At 42.9% G+C, this 17038-nt stretch overlaps 1 protein-coding gene across 3 annotated transcripts in view; it reads left to right on the top strand.

Moving 5' to 3' along the window:
- Positions 1-17038, top strand: part of ENAH (ENAH actin regulator) — a 204082-nt gene that overhangs the window by 146775 nt on the left and 40269 nt on the right. For all 3 annotated transcript variants that reach the window (XM_060245830.1, XM_060245840.1, XM_060245850.1), the window contains exon 5: positions 14210-14505. In XM_060245830.1, the coding sequence (XP_060101813.1) occupies positions 14210-14505 (296 nt within the window). The remainder of the gene's footprint in view (positions 1-14209; positions 14506-17038) is intronic.

Genomic DNA, 17038 nt, shown 5'->3' on the forward strand with positions numbered 1-17038 from the left:
TAGTGGGGGGTGGTCAATACTTGTTAGGTGTTAATGGTTTATGTAGTATGCTGAAACAACAGAAATATTCTGGAATATTTAAGGATGATACCCTAATGGAAGAACTGTATAGAAGTAGTAAAGATGACAGAAAGGGTTTAACAAGAAAGATATATAATATTATGAGGGGAAGTTAAAATCATATAATAAGTATAATAAAGTCAAAGTGGGAGAAAGATGTGGGACTATCGGAGGAGGAGATAAATAAAGTAATGAGAAAATAATGATATAACATTGGAAAAATGTAGAGAATTAGAAATGAAATTAATTTGGAAATGGTATAGAACAGCGGCTTAACTAGCATATATGATTAAGGGATTGAAATCCAATTGCTGACATTGCAAAAAGGAGAAGGGACATTATGTGCATCTATGGTGGGAGTGTTCAAGAGTAGCTGAATTCTGGCGGAAGATTTTGGGGAAAGTGCAAGAAGTGTGTAAAGTTAAAGTGAAACTTTTGGGAAAGGTGTTATTTATGGGAATATTGGGGAACCCTAAAGTGGATAAGTCTTTCCAGGAGGTATTTAAAGCTATGATTTTGGCAGCCCAGGCTGTCATAGCATTTGGTTGGAAAGATGCCATGAAATGGACTTTGGATAAATGGAACGGTTATTTATACGAGTGGATTCAGCCAGATATATTATCAATACTAAAACAAAGAAAGCAAGGAGAGGATAAGATTGAAGAAATTAAGGAAAGATGGTATAAATATATAGGATGGGTAAAAACAGGAGGGGCCAATAATGAAATAAGGCTCAGGCTCCAAAGAGTGTGCATGTGGTTGCAAATATAAATGAGTTCTATAATGGTCAATTTGGGAGGGGGAGGGAGATAACTGATGGATCTGTAATATCAATGTAAGATATTGTAGGAATGTAAGATGGAGAAATAATGAGTTATAATACAACATAAAATATTAAAAAATATTTCATATCTCTTCTCTGCTTGTATATAAGAATGCATACTTTTCAACTTTTAATTTTTAACTTTTGCTTTGTATTTTTTCTTCTGTACATGGATAGTCTAATAACTGTAATAAATATGACTGACTGTATGCTCCATTTTCCACTGTGTAACCAGATGTAAAAAAATGAGTTTCTCTGCCATCTCATTCCCTTCCTTAAGCATTGCTTGTATTCTTTTGTTATCTAAAGGCCTAATTCTTGCTCCTGATATTTGAAGAGGTCTTATTGTTTGTCTTAACATTTTAACCAACCCACTCCTTAATTTTTTTTTCGACTCACCTTATTATTACCTTACAGTTGTACACTATAAAATACCAATATTATGAAGATGATAAAGATTTCATTGCATAGCAAGTCACTAAGGATGATACTACTGAGGGACTATGCACACAGTTATTTTCCAGTTTTTCTGTTGATACCATATTAAGTTTTCAGTGTTTCTATTAATTGTAGCAATACTTTCTATTCCTGTTTTCCCACTAACTTGACTGCTTAGTAATATCCCTTAATGCTTTGCAGACACATTTAGTGCAACTCTTGTTTGTTTGTTTGCCAAATCTGGAAATTAATGCTTGCTGCACAAAGGCTTGCTTAGTTCTAATGTGTCCTGTATTGGGTATAATTCAACAACATTATTGCTAGGGTTGTCAGCTCTAGGTTGGACCATGCTTGGAGACTCTGGGGGTGGATCCGGGAGAGAACAGGGTTTGGGGAGGGGAGTCTCAGCACGGTACAATGCCATAGAGTCTGCCCTTCAAAGCAGCCATTTTTTCAAGGGGAGCTGAACTCTGTCAATTGGAGATCAGTTGTAATAGTGGGAGACCTCCAGGATTTATTGAGTGAATTCCAAGAAATGGCATAACTTTATAATTGTTGCATTGAAGTAGTGTTAGATCATATTATGCTTTTGAACAACTCATGATGTTAACATAGCATCATCATGAGTAGAAGTGGTGTGGATGTCAGGAAGGCTGGTCAGTTGCTGTATCGTGTATCAGTAACTCATTGAGTTAATGTCTATATATACATTTGTTACTGAAGGTCTATGCTTATAAAGGGTGCAACTGTAGGAAAAAGTGTACAGGCTACAGAAACAATGAAAGTATATAGTTCTCCCACTATCCTTCGGAGATATAATGGACCAAAGGTTGGCTGGCTTCTCCTGTAAGTACTCAATTCTGTTTTCAAAAAAGTTGAATGTTAAACAGTTTCCATCTAAGTAGTCAGGCTAATTAACAAAAGCAATTTGGAATATACAGAAATTATTACATTAAAAAGAACTCAAAGATGGCTTGGCCCTGTGTGTATTCAAAGTACAGTACTATAGGTCTGTTGTATGTTTGTAAAAACGGGTGAGCAGGCTTTTTAGCTATGTCTGAAACAGCATTCTGTTATATTGATAAACTTGATACGTGTTTAACATACCACAGGATAATGTAAAAATATATGCTCAGTTAAGTGATCATTACTAATGTATGCTTTTGGTAGTTGTAATTAGACTGTAGATAGCATCACTATGATTTATGATTACTGTGTTCTTCTGAATCCCACAAAGTTCTGCAGTGCAGTTTTTCTTTATTAACTTCGAGTAAAACTAGACCTTCATTTGAATGGTTTTCAGAAGTCACAGCCTGGTTAACCCATTGTATTTTGAAGCATTACTGCCCTCTTCCTGCAATATTGTTTGCTGGAGAGTACTGGCCTTTTGTTTGTGAAAGAAGAATGTTGGTACAGTTTATTTATTTATCATATTTATATCCTGTCTTCCCCCCATGGGCTCAGGGTGGCTAACAGTTTAAAAATATTAACAATTAACAAACATAGAATATTAAAAAAATAAAATATATAATAAAACATTTCCATACATATTAACAATCATCAATCCATTCATTAAAAGTCCAAGATGGCAAGTTTCTAATTTCCGTTATATTAGTTCAGTGAGATTGTTGGTGCTATTAGAGGCTCAGGTCTCTTCTGTGGTTCATGCAACCATTGGGTCTTTTCTGTGGTTCATGGCACCATTATCAGCTTCAGCTGATATGCCAGCTGAAGACCGTTACTTGAAAAGCATGACCTGGGCATGGTAATCCATGTTGGTTAAATTTATTGTAAAGCGTTGGGCTGCCTTTGAAAACTGCCTGAAAACTTTAGCTGTGTCAAAATGGCCAAGCTGCTATCAGGGCCAGATACATAGATCATATCACCCCTGTGCTGAACATCATTCAGAGTATTGGTTTTTAATGATATTTATGCTTTATGAATCATAGAATTTTAAAGTTGGAAGGGACCTCCAGGGTCATCTAGTCCAATCCCCTGCACAATGCAGGAAATTCACAAATACCTCCCCCTAAATCATGGGTGGCTAAACTGGCTCAGGAGCCACATGTGGCTCTTTTACACATAATGTGTGGCTCTCAAAGCTCCCACGGCCCCATTGGCCAGCTTGGAGAAGGCATTTGTCTCTTTAAATCACTTCTCCAAGCCAAGCCAGCTAGTGGCTTGGAGAATGCATTTCAAGTTAAAGTTGCTTTCTTTCCATCTCTCTCCCTATCTCTTTGCTCTTCCTTCCTTCCTTCCTTCCTTCCTTCCTTCCTTCCTTCCTTCCTTCCTTCCTTCCTTCCTTCCTTCCTTCCTTCCTTCCTTCCTTCCTTCCTTCCTTCCATACCTGACGTTCATGTCTTGTAGCTCTCAAACATCTGACTTTATTCTTTGTGGCTCTTACGTTAAGCAAGTTTGGCTGACCCTGTCCTAAATTCACAGGATCCACATTGCTGTCAGATGGCCATCCAGCCTCTGTTTAAAAACCTCCAAGGAAGGAAAGCCCACCACCTCCCAAGGAAGCCTGTTCCACTGAGGAATTGCTCTAATGGTCAGGAAGTTCTTCCTAATGTTGAGCCAAAACTCTTCTGATTTAATTTCAACCCGTTTGTTCTGGTCCTACCTTCTGGGGCCACAGAAAAAAATTCTCCACCATCCTCTATATTGGGGTCCCCAACCCCCGGGCCATGGACCTGTACTGGTCCGTGGCCTGTTAGCAACCAGGCCACGGAGTGAGGCAGAGACCTTCTCTTACTCCTCATTTAAAGACCCCATGTGGGGGTCAGGGATGGGGAGTGGGTGTGGGGGCAGCCTGGGGCAGCAGAAACTTCAGCACCCCCACTCGTCCATGGAAAAATCGTCTTCCACAAAACCGGTCCCTGGTGCCAAAAAGGTTGGGAGCCACTGCTCTATATGACAGCCCTTCAAGTACTTGAAGATAGTGATCATATAACCTCTCAACTGCCACCCCTCCAGGTTAAACATGCCTAACTCTTTCAACCTTTCTTTGTAAGACTTGGTCTCCAGACCCCTCACCATCTTTGTTGCCCTCCTCAGCTTGTCTATATCCTTCTTAAAATGTGGTGCCCAAAACTGAACACAATACTCTGGGTGAGGTCTTTATCATGTTTTACTTTGTAAGCTGCCTGAAATGGGTATCTGGAGAGGCAATATATAACTTAACCTAAAATAAATTCCCAAATCTTTGGTCTAGATGGGATTCCCCCCCCCCCGCCCCCTTGGACCAGTGTGTTAAGTGTCTTATCCATTTGTTCATGTGAGGCTTAGCAGAGCTTTCTCATGAATTTTTTTACAGGTTTTAATATGTTTTGTTTTGCATCTTAAATGGATTTTTAAAACCTGTCACAAACTAGAACTTTAATATAGATCACCATAAGAACTAATATATTTTTGTAGCAATGGTTTGGATTTAAGGAACCACAGGTCAAGCTCCTCTTGCGGAATTGATCTTTTCCACCTTTCTTTATCTTCTGTGTCCTACCACATGTACTGTATAAAAAAATTATTCCCGAGGGTTAGAGGAATGTCAGGAGCAGTGCAGAGGATGCTGCGTGGGGTGTTGCAGCTCAAGTAGTTAAACCAGAGAAATCATGGGATCCCCCCCCTTCCTTTGTGAACAAATATACCTTCTACTTCAACAAGAATACTTTTGGACTCGGCCTGCTATCATTATCTGGACAGTTTTGTGTGAATGAACATTGATGTATCAAGAGAATAGATGTTTAAATAACTTGTTACTTAATTAGGAGGATGTGTTAAGTGTTTAATTTTTCAAAAATCATCTTCATTCCCTAGAAATATGCGCTAGGAATTCAATATTGTGTTTAAAAAAAAGAAAAAAAAGTAGGTTAGGACACCAGAAATAGCATAAGTGACCAAGAAAAAAGATGTTGAAAGCAGTGCTAGCTTTATAAAACATCTATCACATCCACCTTTTATCCACTTTTCCTCCAGGGAGGACAGTGCAACATAAAGACCAACAATAAAAACTTCTTCAAATATATTAGAAGTAGGAAACCAGCCAGGGAGGCAGTGGGGCCCTTGGATGACCATGGGGTAAAAGGACTACTGAAGGAGGATAGGGAAATGGCTGAGAAACTGAATGCATTTTTTGCTTCCGTCTTCACAGTGGAAGATGAGAACTTTTTGCCCGCCCCAGAACCACTAATTTTGGAAGGGGTGTTGAAAGACCTGAGTCAGATTGAGGTGACAAAAGAGGAGGTCCTACAACTGATAGACAAATTAAAAACTAATAAGTCACCGGGTCCGGATAGCATACATCCGAGAGTTCTGAAAGAACTCAAAGTTGAACTTGTGGATCTTCTAACAAAAATCTGTAATCTTTCATTGAAATCTCCCTCCGTTCCTGAGGACTGGAAGGTAGCAAATGTCACCCCCATCTTTAAAAAGGGTTCCAGAGGAGATCCAGGAAATTACAGGCCAGTCAGTCTGACTTCAATACCGGGAAAGTTGATAGAAGCATTATCAAGGACAGAATGAGTAGGCCCATTGATGAACACGGGTTATTGAGGAAGACTCAGCATGGGTTCTTTAAGGGAAGATCTTGCCTCACTAACCTGTTACATTTCTTTGAGGGGGTGAACAAACATGTGGACAAAGGAGACCCGATAGATGTTGTTTACCTTCACTTCCAGAAAGCTTTTGATAAAGTTCCTCATCAGAGGCTCCTTAGAAAGCTTGAGAGTCATGGAGTAAAAGGACAGGTCCTCTTGTGGATCAAAAACTGGCTGAGTAATAGGAAGCAGAGAGTGAGTATAAATGGGCAGTCTTCGCAGTGGAGGACGGTAAGCAGTGGTGGGGTGCCGCAGGGCTCGGTACTGGGTCCCATGCTCTTTAACTTGTTCATAAATGATTTAGAGTTGGGAGTGAGCAGTGAAGTGACCAAGTTTGCAGATGACACTAAATTGTTCAGGGTGGTGAGAACCAGAGAGGATTGTGAGGAACTCCAAAGGGATCTGTTGAGGCTGGGTGAGTGGGCATCAACGTGGCAGATGCGGTTCAATGTGTCCAAATGCAAAGTAATGCACATTGGGGCCAAGAATCCCAGCTACAAATACAAGTTGATGGGGTGTGAACTGGCAGAGACTGACCAAGAGAGAGATCTTGGGGTCATGGTAGATAACTCACTGAAAATGTCAAGACAGTGTGCGATTGCAATAAAAAAGGCCAACGCCCTGCTGGGAATTATTAGGAAGGGAATTGAAAACAAATCAGCCAGTATCATAATGCCCCTGTATAAATCGATGGTGCGGTCTCATTTGGAGTACTGTGTGCAGTTCTGGTCGCCGCATCTCAAAAGGGATATTACAGCACTGGAGAAAGTCCAGAAAAGGGCAACTAGAATGATTAAAGGGCTGGAACACTTTCCCTATTTATTTATTTATTTATTTAGAATTTATATCTAAATTCTATCTATGAAGAAAGATTGAAACGCTTGGGACTCTTTAGCTTGGAGAAACGTCGACTGCGGGGTGACATGATAGAGGTTTACAATATAATGCATGGGATGGAGAAAGTAGAGAAAGAAGTAGTTTTCTCCCTTTCTCACAATACAAGAACTCGTGGGTATTCGATGAAATTGCTGAGCAGACAGGTTAAAACGGATAAAAGGAAGTACTTCTTCACTCAAAGGGTGATTAACATGTGGAATTCACTGCCACAGGAGGTGGTGGCAGCCACAAGCATAGCCACCTTCAAGAGGGGTTTAGATAAAAATATGGAGCAGAGGTCCATCAGTGGCTATTAGCCACAGTGTGTGTATGTGTATGTGTGTGTATGTATATATATATATAAATTTTTTGCCACTGTGTGACACAGAGTGTTGGACTGGATGGGCCATTGGGCTGATCTAACATGGCTTCTCTTATGTTCTTAACTAACATGGCTCTCTCCCTTCATGTCATCCACACAACAATCCTGTGAAGTAGATTAAGCAGACAGAGAATGATGACAAGTCCTCATTTTCTATACTTTCCCTGCAATAATGCACTATATGTCAAGTGTAGGAGCTCAGTGAATGGTTTAGGAACACCTGATGCTACAGAATTTTTGAAGCTACTTTTAAGGAGTAACCTAGGCAGGAGACAACTAGGGGACTAATGTAAGTGCAGGATACCTACTTTTTAAAAAGTGTATAATACCTAGTTTTTAAAAATCCTTTAAAAATGACTTGTTTACAGTAAATCATACAGAGGGACCCTAGACCATAACAGTATGAACTTCTCAATGCCTTTTCTGACATTCCCAGGTAATAAACCATGTAGTGAGTTACAGCTATACTGAGGTAAGCATTCTTTACATAGGGATGATAATCTCTGGCTCCATTTAATGTTGTAAATAAACAAATGTTGTAAGACTTTGCTGCCCTCTGTTGGTAGATCATTCTGTATCAAAGAAACTGCTTTTCAGAATTGTGTATGTTCGTCAATGGGAAATGGATACGAATCAGTAACACAAAGGGTTTGTATAAAAACATTTGTTGTTCATTGACTTGTTGCTAAGACTTGTTACATCAGTCTGTAGTCATCACAAAATGCTATATCCCAATGGAGGAATTTTAAACTAGTATTTTACATACATACTTAGAAATATCTTTGATTATTGTAGGACCTACTAACATGGTTACAAATTTGCATTTCATGCATATGTAAGATACATTTGTATATGGCAACCAATTGAATTTTTGTTGTCTCATATGCATATCAGGAAGGAAAATCACTTTCTTTAGTTGTTTTTGTTTGTTCCTTTCCTTTTCATTGACCCATCCTTCCCTTCCCTAAGTAGTATTTTCTTTGGTTATTTTTGGTTATTTTTCTCCTTCCTCTTTCTTGCCCATGTCCCATCCTTTCCTTCCCTGAGCAGCTTTCGTAGATTTCCTCTGATGTTCCCTAGACACAGCTTCCTTTTCTCAGCCTAAACTGGAACTGGGTTTTGGAACAGTTTCCTTTCTGTGTAGGGGTGGACCACTAATGGGGGAAGGGCAGTTTGTGATTGGTGCAAAATGATGGCATGGAGGTAGGGAGTTTTGGGGGTGAAGGGTATCTCAATTCAGCTTTTTTCTGTTTCTCCCCTCTCCTGTCAGGAGGTTGGAATTTAATGTTATGGTTCTGGGGGAGGGAGGGTCCTAGATGAGAGGAATGTTGGGATTGGTGAAGAATTTTATTTGGTACAGCCTAAAGGAAGTGATGCCTCCTTATTTCAATGATGTTTGTTTTTTCCCTAATGTGGAAGCTGGGAGGGGAATTTTTCTGTATGTTGATATATGGATATGCAGATAAAAGTATACTTTTATTCACAGAAAGCTGTCTGTGGGGGGTAATAAGGGGCAGTTGCGCCCCTTATTGGGCTGGAACTCTTTAGCAAATGGCTTATCCCCACCGCCCAGACCCTACTTACGCTGTCCCTGCCCGACTCTACTCCTCAAACAATTTGTGCAGGAATGAGACCCCCTGCCAAGAGGGCACTCATGTTTGTATGGGCAGTTCTTTTTACCACACACCCCCTGGGACCCATACTCCCAACAAAGCAGGCAGGGTTGAACCACCTGCCCCGCACTGCTGCGGTCACCAGAAGCAGTGGCTGTGCGCTGCACAACGTGTCCACTGTCTGACCTATCACCCAGGTTAGGCCGTGCTGGAGACATAACCTGCAGCCACAGCTGTGGCTGAATCTGATCCCACTGAAGGGCCGGGTTCAAAGTTGCCCACATTCTAAACTCCTCATCATATTGCAGCCAGGCCGGGTTGGTAAAGCTAGTGTAGCTTTTGTAAATGATGTCAAAATACTGAAAAGGGGAAGTGGCCCTCCATGGCTGAGACCTGGCTATAATTCCAGCATAAATAATGAACCCGGGCACCCAGTTCGCCCATGTCCTATCAACTTTCCACTTCTTGATTTTCTCCTTTTCCCTATCATCCAAATCCTCTTTTTCCTTTTTCTCCAGCTCCCTATAGAGCAGAGATAATAGGTCCACGAATTCCCCTTTCAGTATCGTATGCTTGGTGGCTGGTAACAAGTGATCCCCAAGAGGTAAGGCCAGATCACCAAAAGGTAAAGCCTTAGCTGGCACAGCAGAGTATGATGGACCCCAAGAATAAGAAACCCCCCAGCCACCATAGGGTGCCACGGATGCTCCCGGGAACTGGCTGGGCAGGCCTCCCCAAGGACCCCAAGGGTTAGCCAGATTAAGGCCCCAAGCCCATGGCTGGGAATTATTGAAAGCTGCAGGCTGGCTATTGGCAACCGACCTGAAAGTGGCAGACTGCCCCCACGGCCACGCTGTGGTAGCATGCTGTGCAAACTCACCCCTACCCAACTGCAAACTCTGCGAAGCATCCGCATTGGGCGCCTCCCCTGGAAGAGGCGACACACCCTCCATTCTGTCCGTAGAATACCTGCTTTCGAGGGAAGACAAATGATTAAGGATTTCTTCCTGGAAGTGCTTCTTAGCAGCCTGCTTCTCAGCCTTGGAAGCCATACCCGTTACAACACCCACTGCAACTGGCTGCCTACCACCCAAACCCTCCAAAACGGCTATTCTGGCTAACACAGATTGCTCTAAAGTGCCATCCTCCTCATCAGACGATGAAGGCAAAAGTGCTGACCACTTAGGAACAGGCCGCTGAGGTCTCGGTGCAGGGCTCTTTCCCCTGGATTTGCTCTGTCCCTTAGGCATGATAATGCGCCCAATAAACAAAGACATGTGGCCTGAGGTAGGTGATGAATGTAAAAAGCAATCATCAAAATGGCCGCCCCAAGCTATGCACAAAATGGCCACTCCTCTACCTTGCAACAGGGAGGAAGAATCCCACAGCTTGAAGCAACTGGCAGTCCTCGAAATAGCTGCCCCCAGCTATTGACAAAACGGCCGCTCTCCTCCCCGGCAACAGGGAGGAAGATAAAATGGCCGCCCAACTAACCCCACTATTAGCCACTGCCTTCCTCCAAACCACACTGTCCAGAACAACAGCCCCGCACAGTGCAGAGCAACCATTCACTCCCCCCAGAAATCAGAAAATGGGGGGGGGGTGGCTCTTCAGCCGAACAAATACGCCGAGGCAGCCCCGTGGGGGCAGGCGAAGTCAGAGCAAGGGGGGGAGAAGAAGCCGCAAAGCCCACAACCCTCAGCTCCCCAAGTGCAGGAGAAGCTCAATAACACTGGCTGCACGAAAAACACCGCGGCCAGCAACAAACAGCCACGTCAAAAGATGCTGAAGATGCTCCTGAACTCCCATGACCGTCGTCCTCCCAAAGACCCCCGCGGCTCCCAACAGCAGCCGCTGCCGAACCACAATGGAACCCAAGATATCTCTGGGCCCAGCCGGGGCCACCAAGCCAAGACTGTGCCATTGAGAACCAACGGGCCTCGTGCAGGGAAGGAGCAAACTGCTGAGCTCCTCTTTCCCCGAGCATGAGGCGAAGAATGAGAGGAGGGAGCGGAGCCTGCCTCTAGGGCGTGCCTGCTCCGCCCCCACCTCTGATGATGCCCTGCCCGCTCTTACTCCTTGCGTGGAGGCAAAACGGCCCCCAGACGCAAGGCTGTGCAGCCTGCCTCTGGATGGGAGCCGCATAGTGTGGACTGGCTGTCTGTGGCGTACTTGGAGAGGGAGCATTATTATGATGTTCGGGTGGGGGGGGGGTATTGATTTCTTGTCTCACTCAAACTGCCTAGATAATGATAACAGGGACAGAGCATTATCAGTATTGGTATGGGCTTCTTGCCTACTGTTGGGAAAGCCTTAACAGTGTGTTAATGGTACTGGAACTAATTCTTGCTCTGAGCGATGTCTTCGCTAGCACACTCCAGATAGAACCATTAGAGTACCCAACTAATCTGAGCAGTCTCCTTGTGAATCTTCATTTTAGGAATTGCTAACCTCCACTCTTCCAACTTTTTATTGCATCTGCTGATGTCTAGTGATTCTTGCCTTAGTGTGGACTTGGTGCTGATGTGGTACACAATCCATGCACGCTCTGTACTGCTTTGAGTTGTTTTTAATAAAAAGGAATATATAAATATGTTAAAATATCTATGCTAATGATAAAGAACATGCAGCTTCTGGACATCTTTGTTTAACCAGTAGGTTATTAATCATTATTTTTAGGTTTGTAACACACAAAATGTCCTGAGGAGTTGGAACAGGCGGGTGAAACCTGCTAAATTCAGATTGTGTCTTGCTTCATCACTTTCACCTTAGCCAATTAAAGCCAGCCCAGGCATTGTTTTACAGTGCATCCAGGAAATGCTTGAACTTCTGTGAGTTTCCATGGGAAGGCCGTGTTTCCGTTACATTTGCATTATTATTTGCTTCTGCGGATTTCCTTACTTGCATTTTTAATCTTGCTTACTCATGATGTGGATCAGATTGAGAAGCAGTGACTTGCTCAAAGCCACAAAATAAGCATTACAAGCTGTGGCAGGGTGGCTCAGGTTGAGTTGACTGAATCTGATGAAAACTGGAGGTCCTGTATCTAAGTCATGGCGGTCCGAGAACAGAAGTCTCTTTAATGGAGCACCTTCAATGGAGCACCACTTAAATTGGCACCTAAAGTTAAAAGCTTAGGGGTATTCCTGGATTCCTCTTTAACAACAGGTGGCAGCCACTGCCAAATCAGCCTTTTAGCACCTTCTGCTAAGGCAGTTGGCTCCCTATTTTGAACGCAACGGCTTGGCAACAGTGATCCATGCCACAGTCGCCTTGAGACTGGATTACTGTAATGCCTTCTACATGGGGCTGCCCTTGTCTCAGACCTGGAAGCTTTAATTAGTGCAGAATGCTGCAGCCAGGCTGTTAATGGGTCTTCCCTTGCAGGAGCACATTCAGCCTGTGCTGAAAGTTCTTCACTGGTTGCCCATTGCATACCAGGTAGATTTCAAGGTGCTGGTTCTTACCTTTAAAGCCCTGTATGGCCAGGGAACTGCATACCTTAGGGACCGCCTTTCCCCACATGTTCCCCAGAAAGAACTTCAGTCAGGGTCACAAAATCTACTCTCAATCCCTGGCCTTAAAGAGGGCAGGCTCATGACAACTAGAGCCAGGGCCTTTTCTGTTGTAGCCCCAAGCTGGTGGAATGAGCTCCCTCAGGAGGTTAGGATCCTGCGAGAGCTCACACAGTTCCACAGGGCCTGTAAGACAGCACTCCTCCACCAGTTTGTAAATTAAGACCACAGGCTACAACAGACTCTGAAACAACTGGACCACCTTGAATATGAACCTAAGATCAATCTTTCTATAGAACACCCAGCTGGAACAACAAATAGAAAATCTTAAAGATCATTATAGCACTTGAAATGGTTTTATGTTTTTTGTATCTTTTTTATATCTCAGTGTGGTTTTATGGACAATGTATTTACATGGGTGTGTAAGCCAAAGAGTCAGACTCGACTGTGCAGCTGAACAACAACAGTAATAAGCCTGCTTTTGCAGGGAGGGTGGGGATATAAATTGAATTAAATAAATAAATAATGGCAGAATTAGGGTTTCCATCTTCCAGATCCCAGTCCAACACCACACTAGCTCCCTGCTCTACCTTGTGGGAGTCTTAATTTGTTATTTGTTTATGAGAAAAATGGTAAATATTAAATGTCTGTGTAATTAACCTATTCCTGGAGTTGTGCCACTGCATTCTGTTCCAGAGCACATTTGCTGAGTCACAAAATCTATACCTTGGTGATTCACTGTTCAGTGAAGATGATCAACTTGTCACAGCTAGAACTAGATGAGTTTGTTTGCAATATGCACAAGGTACACATCAGGATTTCCTAATGTTGCACTCATGGGTGCCGTGGTGCCTGCTGAGCTTTTTAGATAGTGACTGGGGCAGGACTTGTTTGGCTGCCATCATTCAAATAAAAGGATTTTCCATGGCTGCAATAGCAGCTTCAGCCAGTAGAGAATTAGAAGGACTGGTAATATGTACGGTTTCATTCGCTTTTCCAGTTTTTCTTTGATTGTTCCTCCTTTTTCTCCTTCCTCCTGGAATTTCCTTCATTTCTTTTTATTCCCCTTCTGCAGCATTTTTGTAAAGCAAGGAGGGGGGCGTTACGTAGCCATTTTATGGTGTGCATGTGTGTGTGCTCATCACCCCCTGTCAAAATTCCATAGCACCCACAGAAAGTAAGGAATGTCTGCAGATATGGAGGAAACTGGTACATGTGAGAGGGGAAGATTACATTTGGGTAGCATTTTTCTTATAGCTGCCCCAAATAGTATCTGTGTTGTGTGGGTGGTACATGAAAGTGAGTGCAGGAGGGGGAGTTGGATAAGGGTAGGAGAGGAGTGGTCACAGGAATTGCAAACAAACGGTGAAAGCAGGTGACAGCAAGAGTGCGGAGAACACAAAAAGGGCTTTGAAGACAGCTTGGTAAGAGGGAGAGAAGTGGAACCAAAGGCATTGGGGAGCAGAAGTAAGGACAACAAAGGGGTCTCAGTATTTTCAGGCAACTCTCGGGGGAGGGGGGAATGGTGGTATTCAGAAAAAAATATTACTTTGTAAATTAACTAAAAGACCTCTCCTCAGTGCACAGAAAACCTTCAAGCTTGATTAGAATTAAATATGGTCCAGGATGCAGAATGCTGAGAATCAGTTGAAGGGAAGAAATGGAGGGAAATTAGTCTGGTTAAGCTGCTGATATAAGATGGGGGTTTCAGAATTTTCTCCTTTTTGTGATTTCTTGCAGACCACCAGCTTGTGTAACATTGTTAGAGTTTGGAGAGTGCCATTGCTATGTTATCAAAAATAAGAAATTAGCACTGTAAAACTTTCATCGGCTCACTACTTTCAGTGTTAATGGTCAAGCTTTATGTTCCAAATTCATTTTAACATTTCTCTCTTGCTTTATGGTAGGCAGCTTCAGGAACAGCAACGCCAGAAGGAGCTGGAAAGAGAGAGGCTGGAGCGGGAGAGGCTGGAAAGAGAGAGGCTAGAAAAGGAAAGACTGGAGAGAGAGCGATTGGAACAGGAGCAACTGGAGAGGGACCGGCAAGAACGAGACCGACAAGAACGCCTAGAAAGAGAGAGACAAGAACGAGAAAGACAAGAGCGGGAGAGATTGGAATGGGAAAGACAGGAAAGGGAACACCAAGAACAGCTAGAAAGAGAGAAGCTGGAATGGGAAAGAGAAAGAAAACTGTCAAGTGCTGGTAAGAATTCTAATATTGCCTTGAAATACATGGTTTGCATGAGCTCATTAACAAAGTAGTCAGAGTTTAAAATTACTTATTCCTTGATTACCTATAAATTAACTGAAATCCAGCAAGATATAGAAATTATTCTCAGCAGCTAAATGTACTCTGTATTGAAGGTGAGATTTCAAATATATATATATATATATGAGATTACCACCTATGTCTGTAAGATTGTTTACTGTGCTGCTCCTGTTTCGTAATGTCTGTTTTTATGATATTATATTAGCTCTGTTATTTTATTGTTGTAAGTCGCCCTGAGCCCGCTTGGGGGATAGGGTGGGATGTAAATCTAACAAATTAAATTAAAATTAGATTTCATTGTACAAAAGGCGATTAACCTTTTAAACTTGTTTTAAGAAATTCTCAGTCTTTTATAGGAAAAGCAAAGCTAAATGAAACTGAGGTTGTCTGTGCATTTCTCACCCCTTATCTATTTTGCGTCTATTTTGTGTGTGCCTCCTGAAAAGAAGGTGTTGTATTGGAAGCCTGGTATAATTGAGATTTTCTAGTGAAATGTATGAGCATAGTGGTGGACTCACCCTTGTTAAAACAGAGAGCGGTGGATCCAGAGTTGGGATGTAGTGCACGATGACATCTCACCAGATTCAGTTTCCCAATCCCTACTTTTGGATGGAAATTATGACTGTACAGCAGTCCTTGCAAAGTTTTTGGCAGCTGCTGCTTCTAGGCATAAAGGGTTAAAGTCAAATTAAAACTTCCTAGTTCTCTTGGGTGTTGGTGGTGGTAGAAAGTGCTGTCAAGGCACAGCCAATTTATGGCAACTCTATAGAATTTTCAAGGCAAGAGACAAAAGGAGGTGGTTTGCCATTACATGCCTTTGTGTAGTGACCCTAGTATTCCTTGGTGGTCTCCCATCCAAATACTGGCTGGGGATACACAAACTAAGGAAGCATAACAAGGAAGTTTCACATAAGTAATTTTGCACTTCACCTGACTTGGATGGCCCTGGGAGTCCAATCTCTCCTGATCTCAGAAGCTAAGTAGGGTCACCCCAGCCAGTATTTGGATGGGAGACCACCAAGGAATACCAGGGTCACTACACAATTTTATACATTTGCAGAGCCTTTATTACTTCCCAGAGAGCATCCATTTGTACCTTAGGTGTCTTTTGATATAAACCTGGGACTATTGCAGGAGCTCTGCTCAGAGAGAAGGAACAGCCAGTAGTGCTTACTGTGGAAAGTAGTATCAAATTCTTGGGAAATTTGGTTGTTTTTCTTATCACAAGCACACATGGACCAAAAACCGCACCATCTATCTTGGGAGTCTGGCATCATCCATTTTGTATTCCTTCATGGCTACCTGATTCAAGGATATCCATTAATACAGGCTTTGAATGCAGAGAAGTGTTGGAGATGCAGTGTGTGCGTGCAAATGTGTGCACATCTGGTTTTCTTATGATTCAGCATTTTGGCTGTAAAGCCTAGAACTTGAGTGGTTTCTGGTTAGCTAAAGTATAATTGAATGTGTTGGCATTCTTCTGTGATTGTTTAAAGTTTCCCACATCTCACTGTAGATAATGCATCCTGTGTAATAGAAGCTATAGGCCTTAAGAGGTAGATCCTTGAGAGTAGCTTCAGTAACCCCTGGGTCCTACTTTCTGCGGTTCTTCAAAAATGTTTGTTTGTATCTTGGTGAGATACCAGCTTTGTGTTTTGATGACAAACTTGATTACCCCACAGACATACACACACACCCCCAAGGCTTTTTGCCATAGTGTATGAAAAACATTGAGAAGCAGTCAGGTTAGTTTTGTGGTAGCAGTATTTAAAACATCTGGTCATTAAAATAAGGTGGAAAAATAAGCATGGTTCCTAATTTTCTGTCCTGACTCCTTTATCCAAAATACTTTGCCAAGGAGGACAGTTTTTCCTTGACTCAGATAGTCATACACATAGCTATATACCAGCCTATGTGATTGGTGTCTGTACTGTATATAGGGATGCCAGCCCCCAGCTGCGGGTGGGGATCCCGATTTCACCTGCCTGAAGTTGGACAGTGGGGGAAGCCCCCCCACCAACTGCGACCACCAGCAGCAACCCTTCTTCCTCCCCTGCTGTGAGATTTAAAGGGCCCTCCAGCTGGACTATGTGGCCTTCCAATCAGCTGGAGGGCCCTTTAAATCTTGTAGGAGAGAGGGAGGGGGCAGCCACCAGCTGCATGTCTGAACTCCAAGTGGTGAATTCACTGCTGGAGTTAAGGCATTTTGCGGCCCCACTTCTTGCAAGCAGCCTTTAAAGCAGGGGGGAGTGTGCACCTGAACTCCAGTGGTGAATTTGCCACTTGGAATTCAGGCTTGTGTGGCCTTGCTTCTTGCAAACAGCATTCAAAGGGTCTCTTTAAATGCTGGGGGGGGGGATGACCTCCAGCAGCAAATTCACGACTTGGGAGTTCAGGCATCGGGGTGCTGGTTCCCAACATGATGACGTCACTTCTGTATGACATCGTTGTGTTGGGGATGTCTCCA

The sequence above is a fragment of the Heteronotia binoei genome, chromosome 1 (genome assembly GCF_032191835.1).
Source record: "Heteronotia binoei isolate CCM8104 ecotype False Entrance Well chromosome 1, APGP_CSIRO_Hbin_v1, whole genome shotgun sequence".
Classification (NCBI taxonomy): Eukaryota; Metazoa; Chordata; class Lepidosauria; order Squamata; family Gekkonidae; genus Heteronotia; species Heteronotia binoei.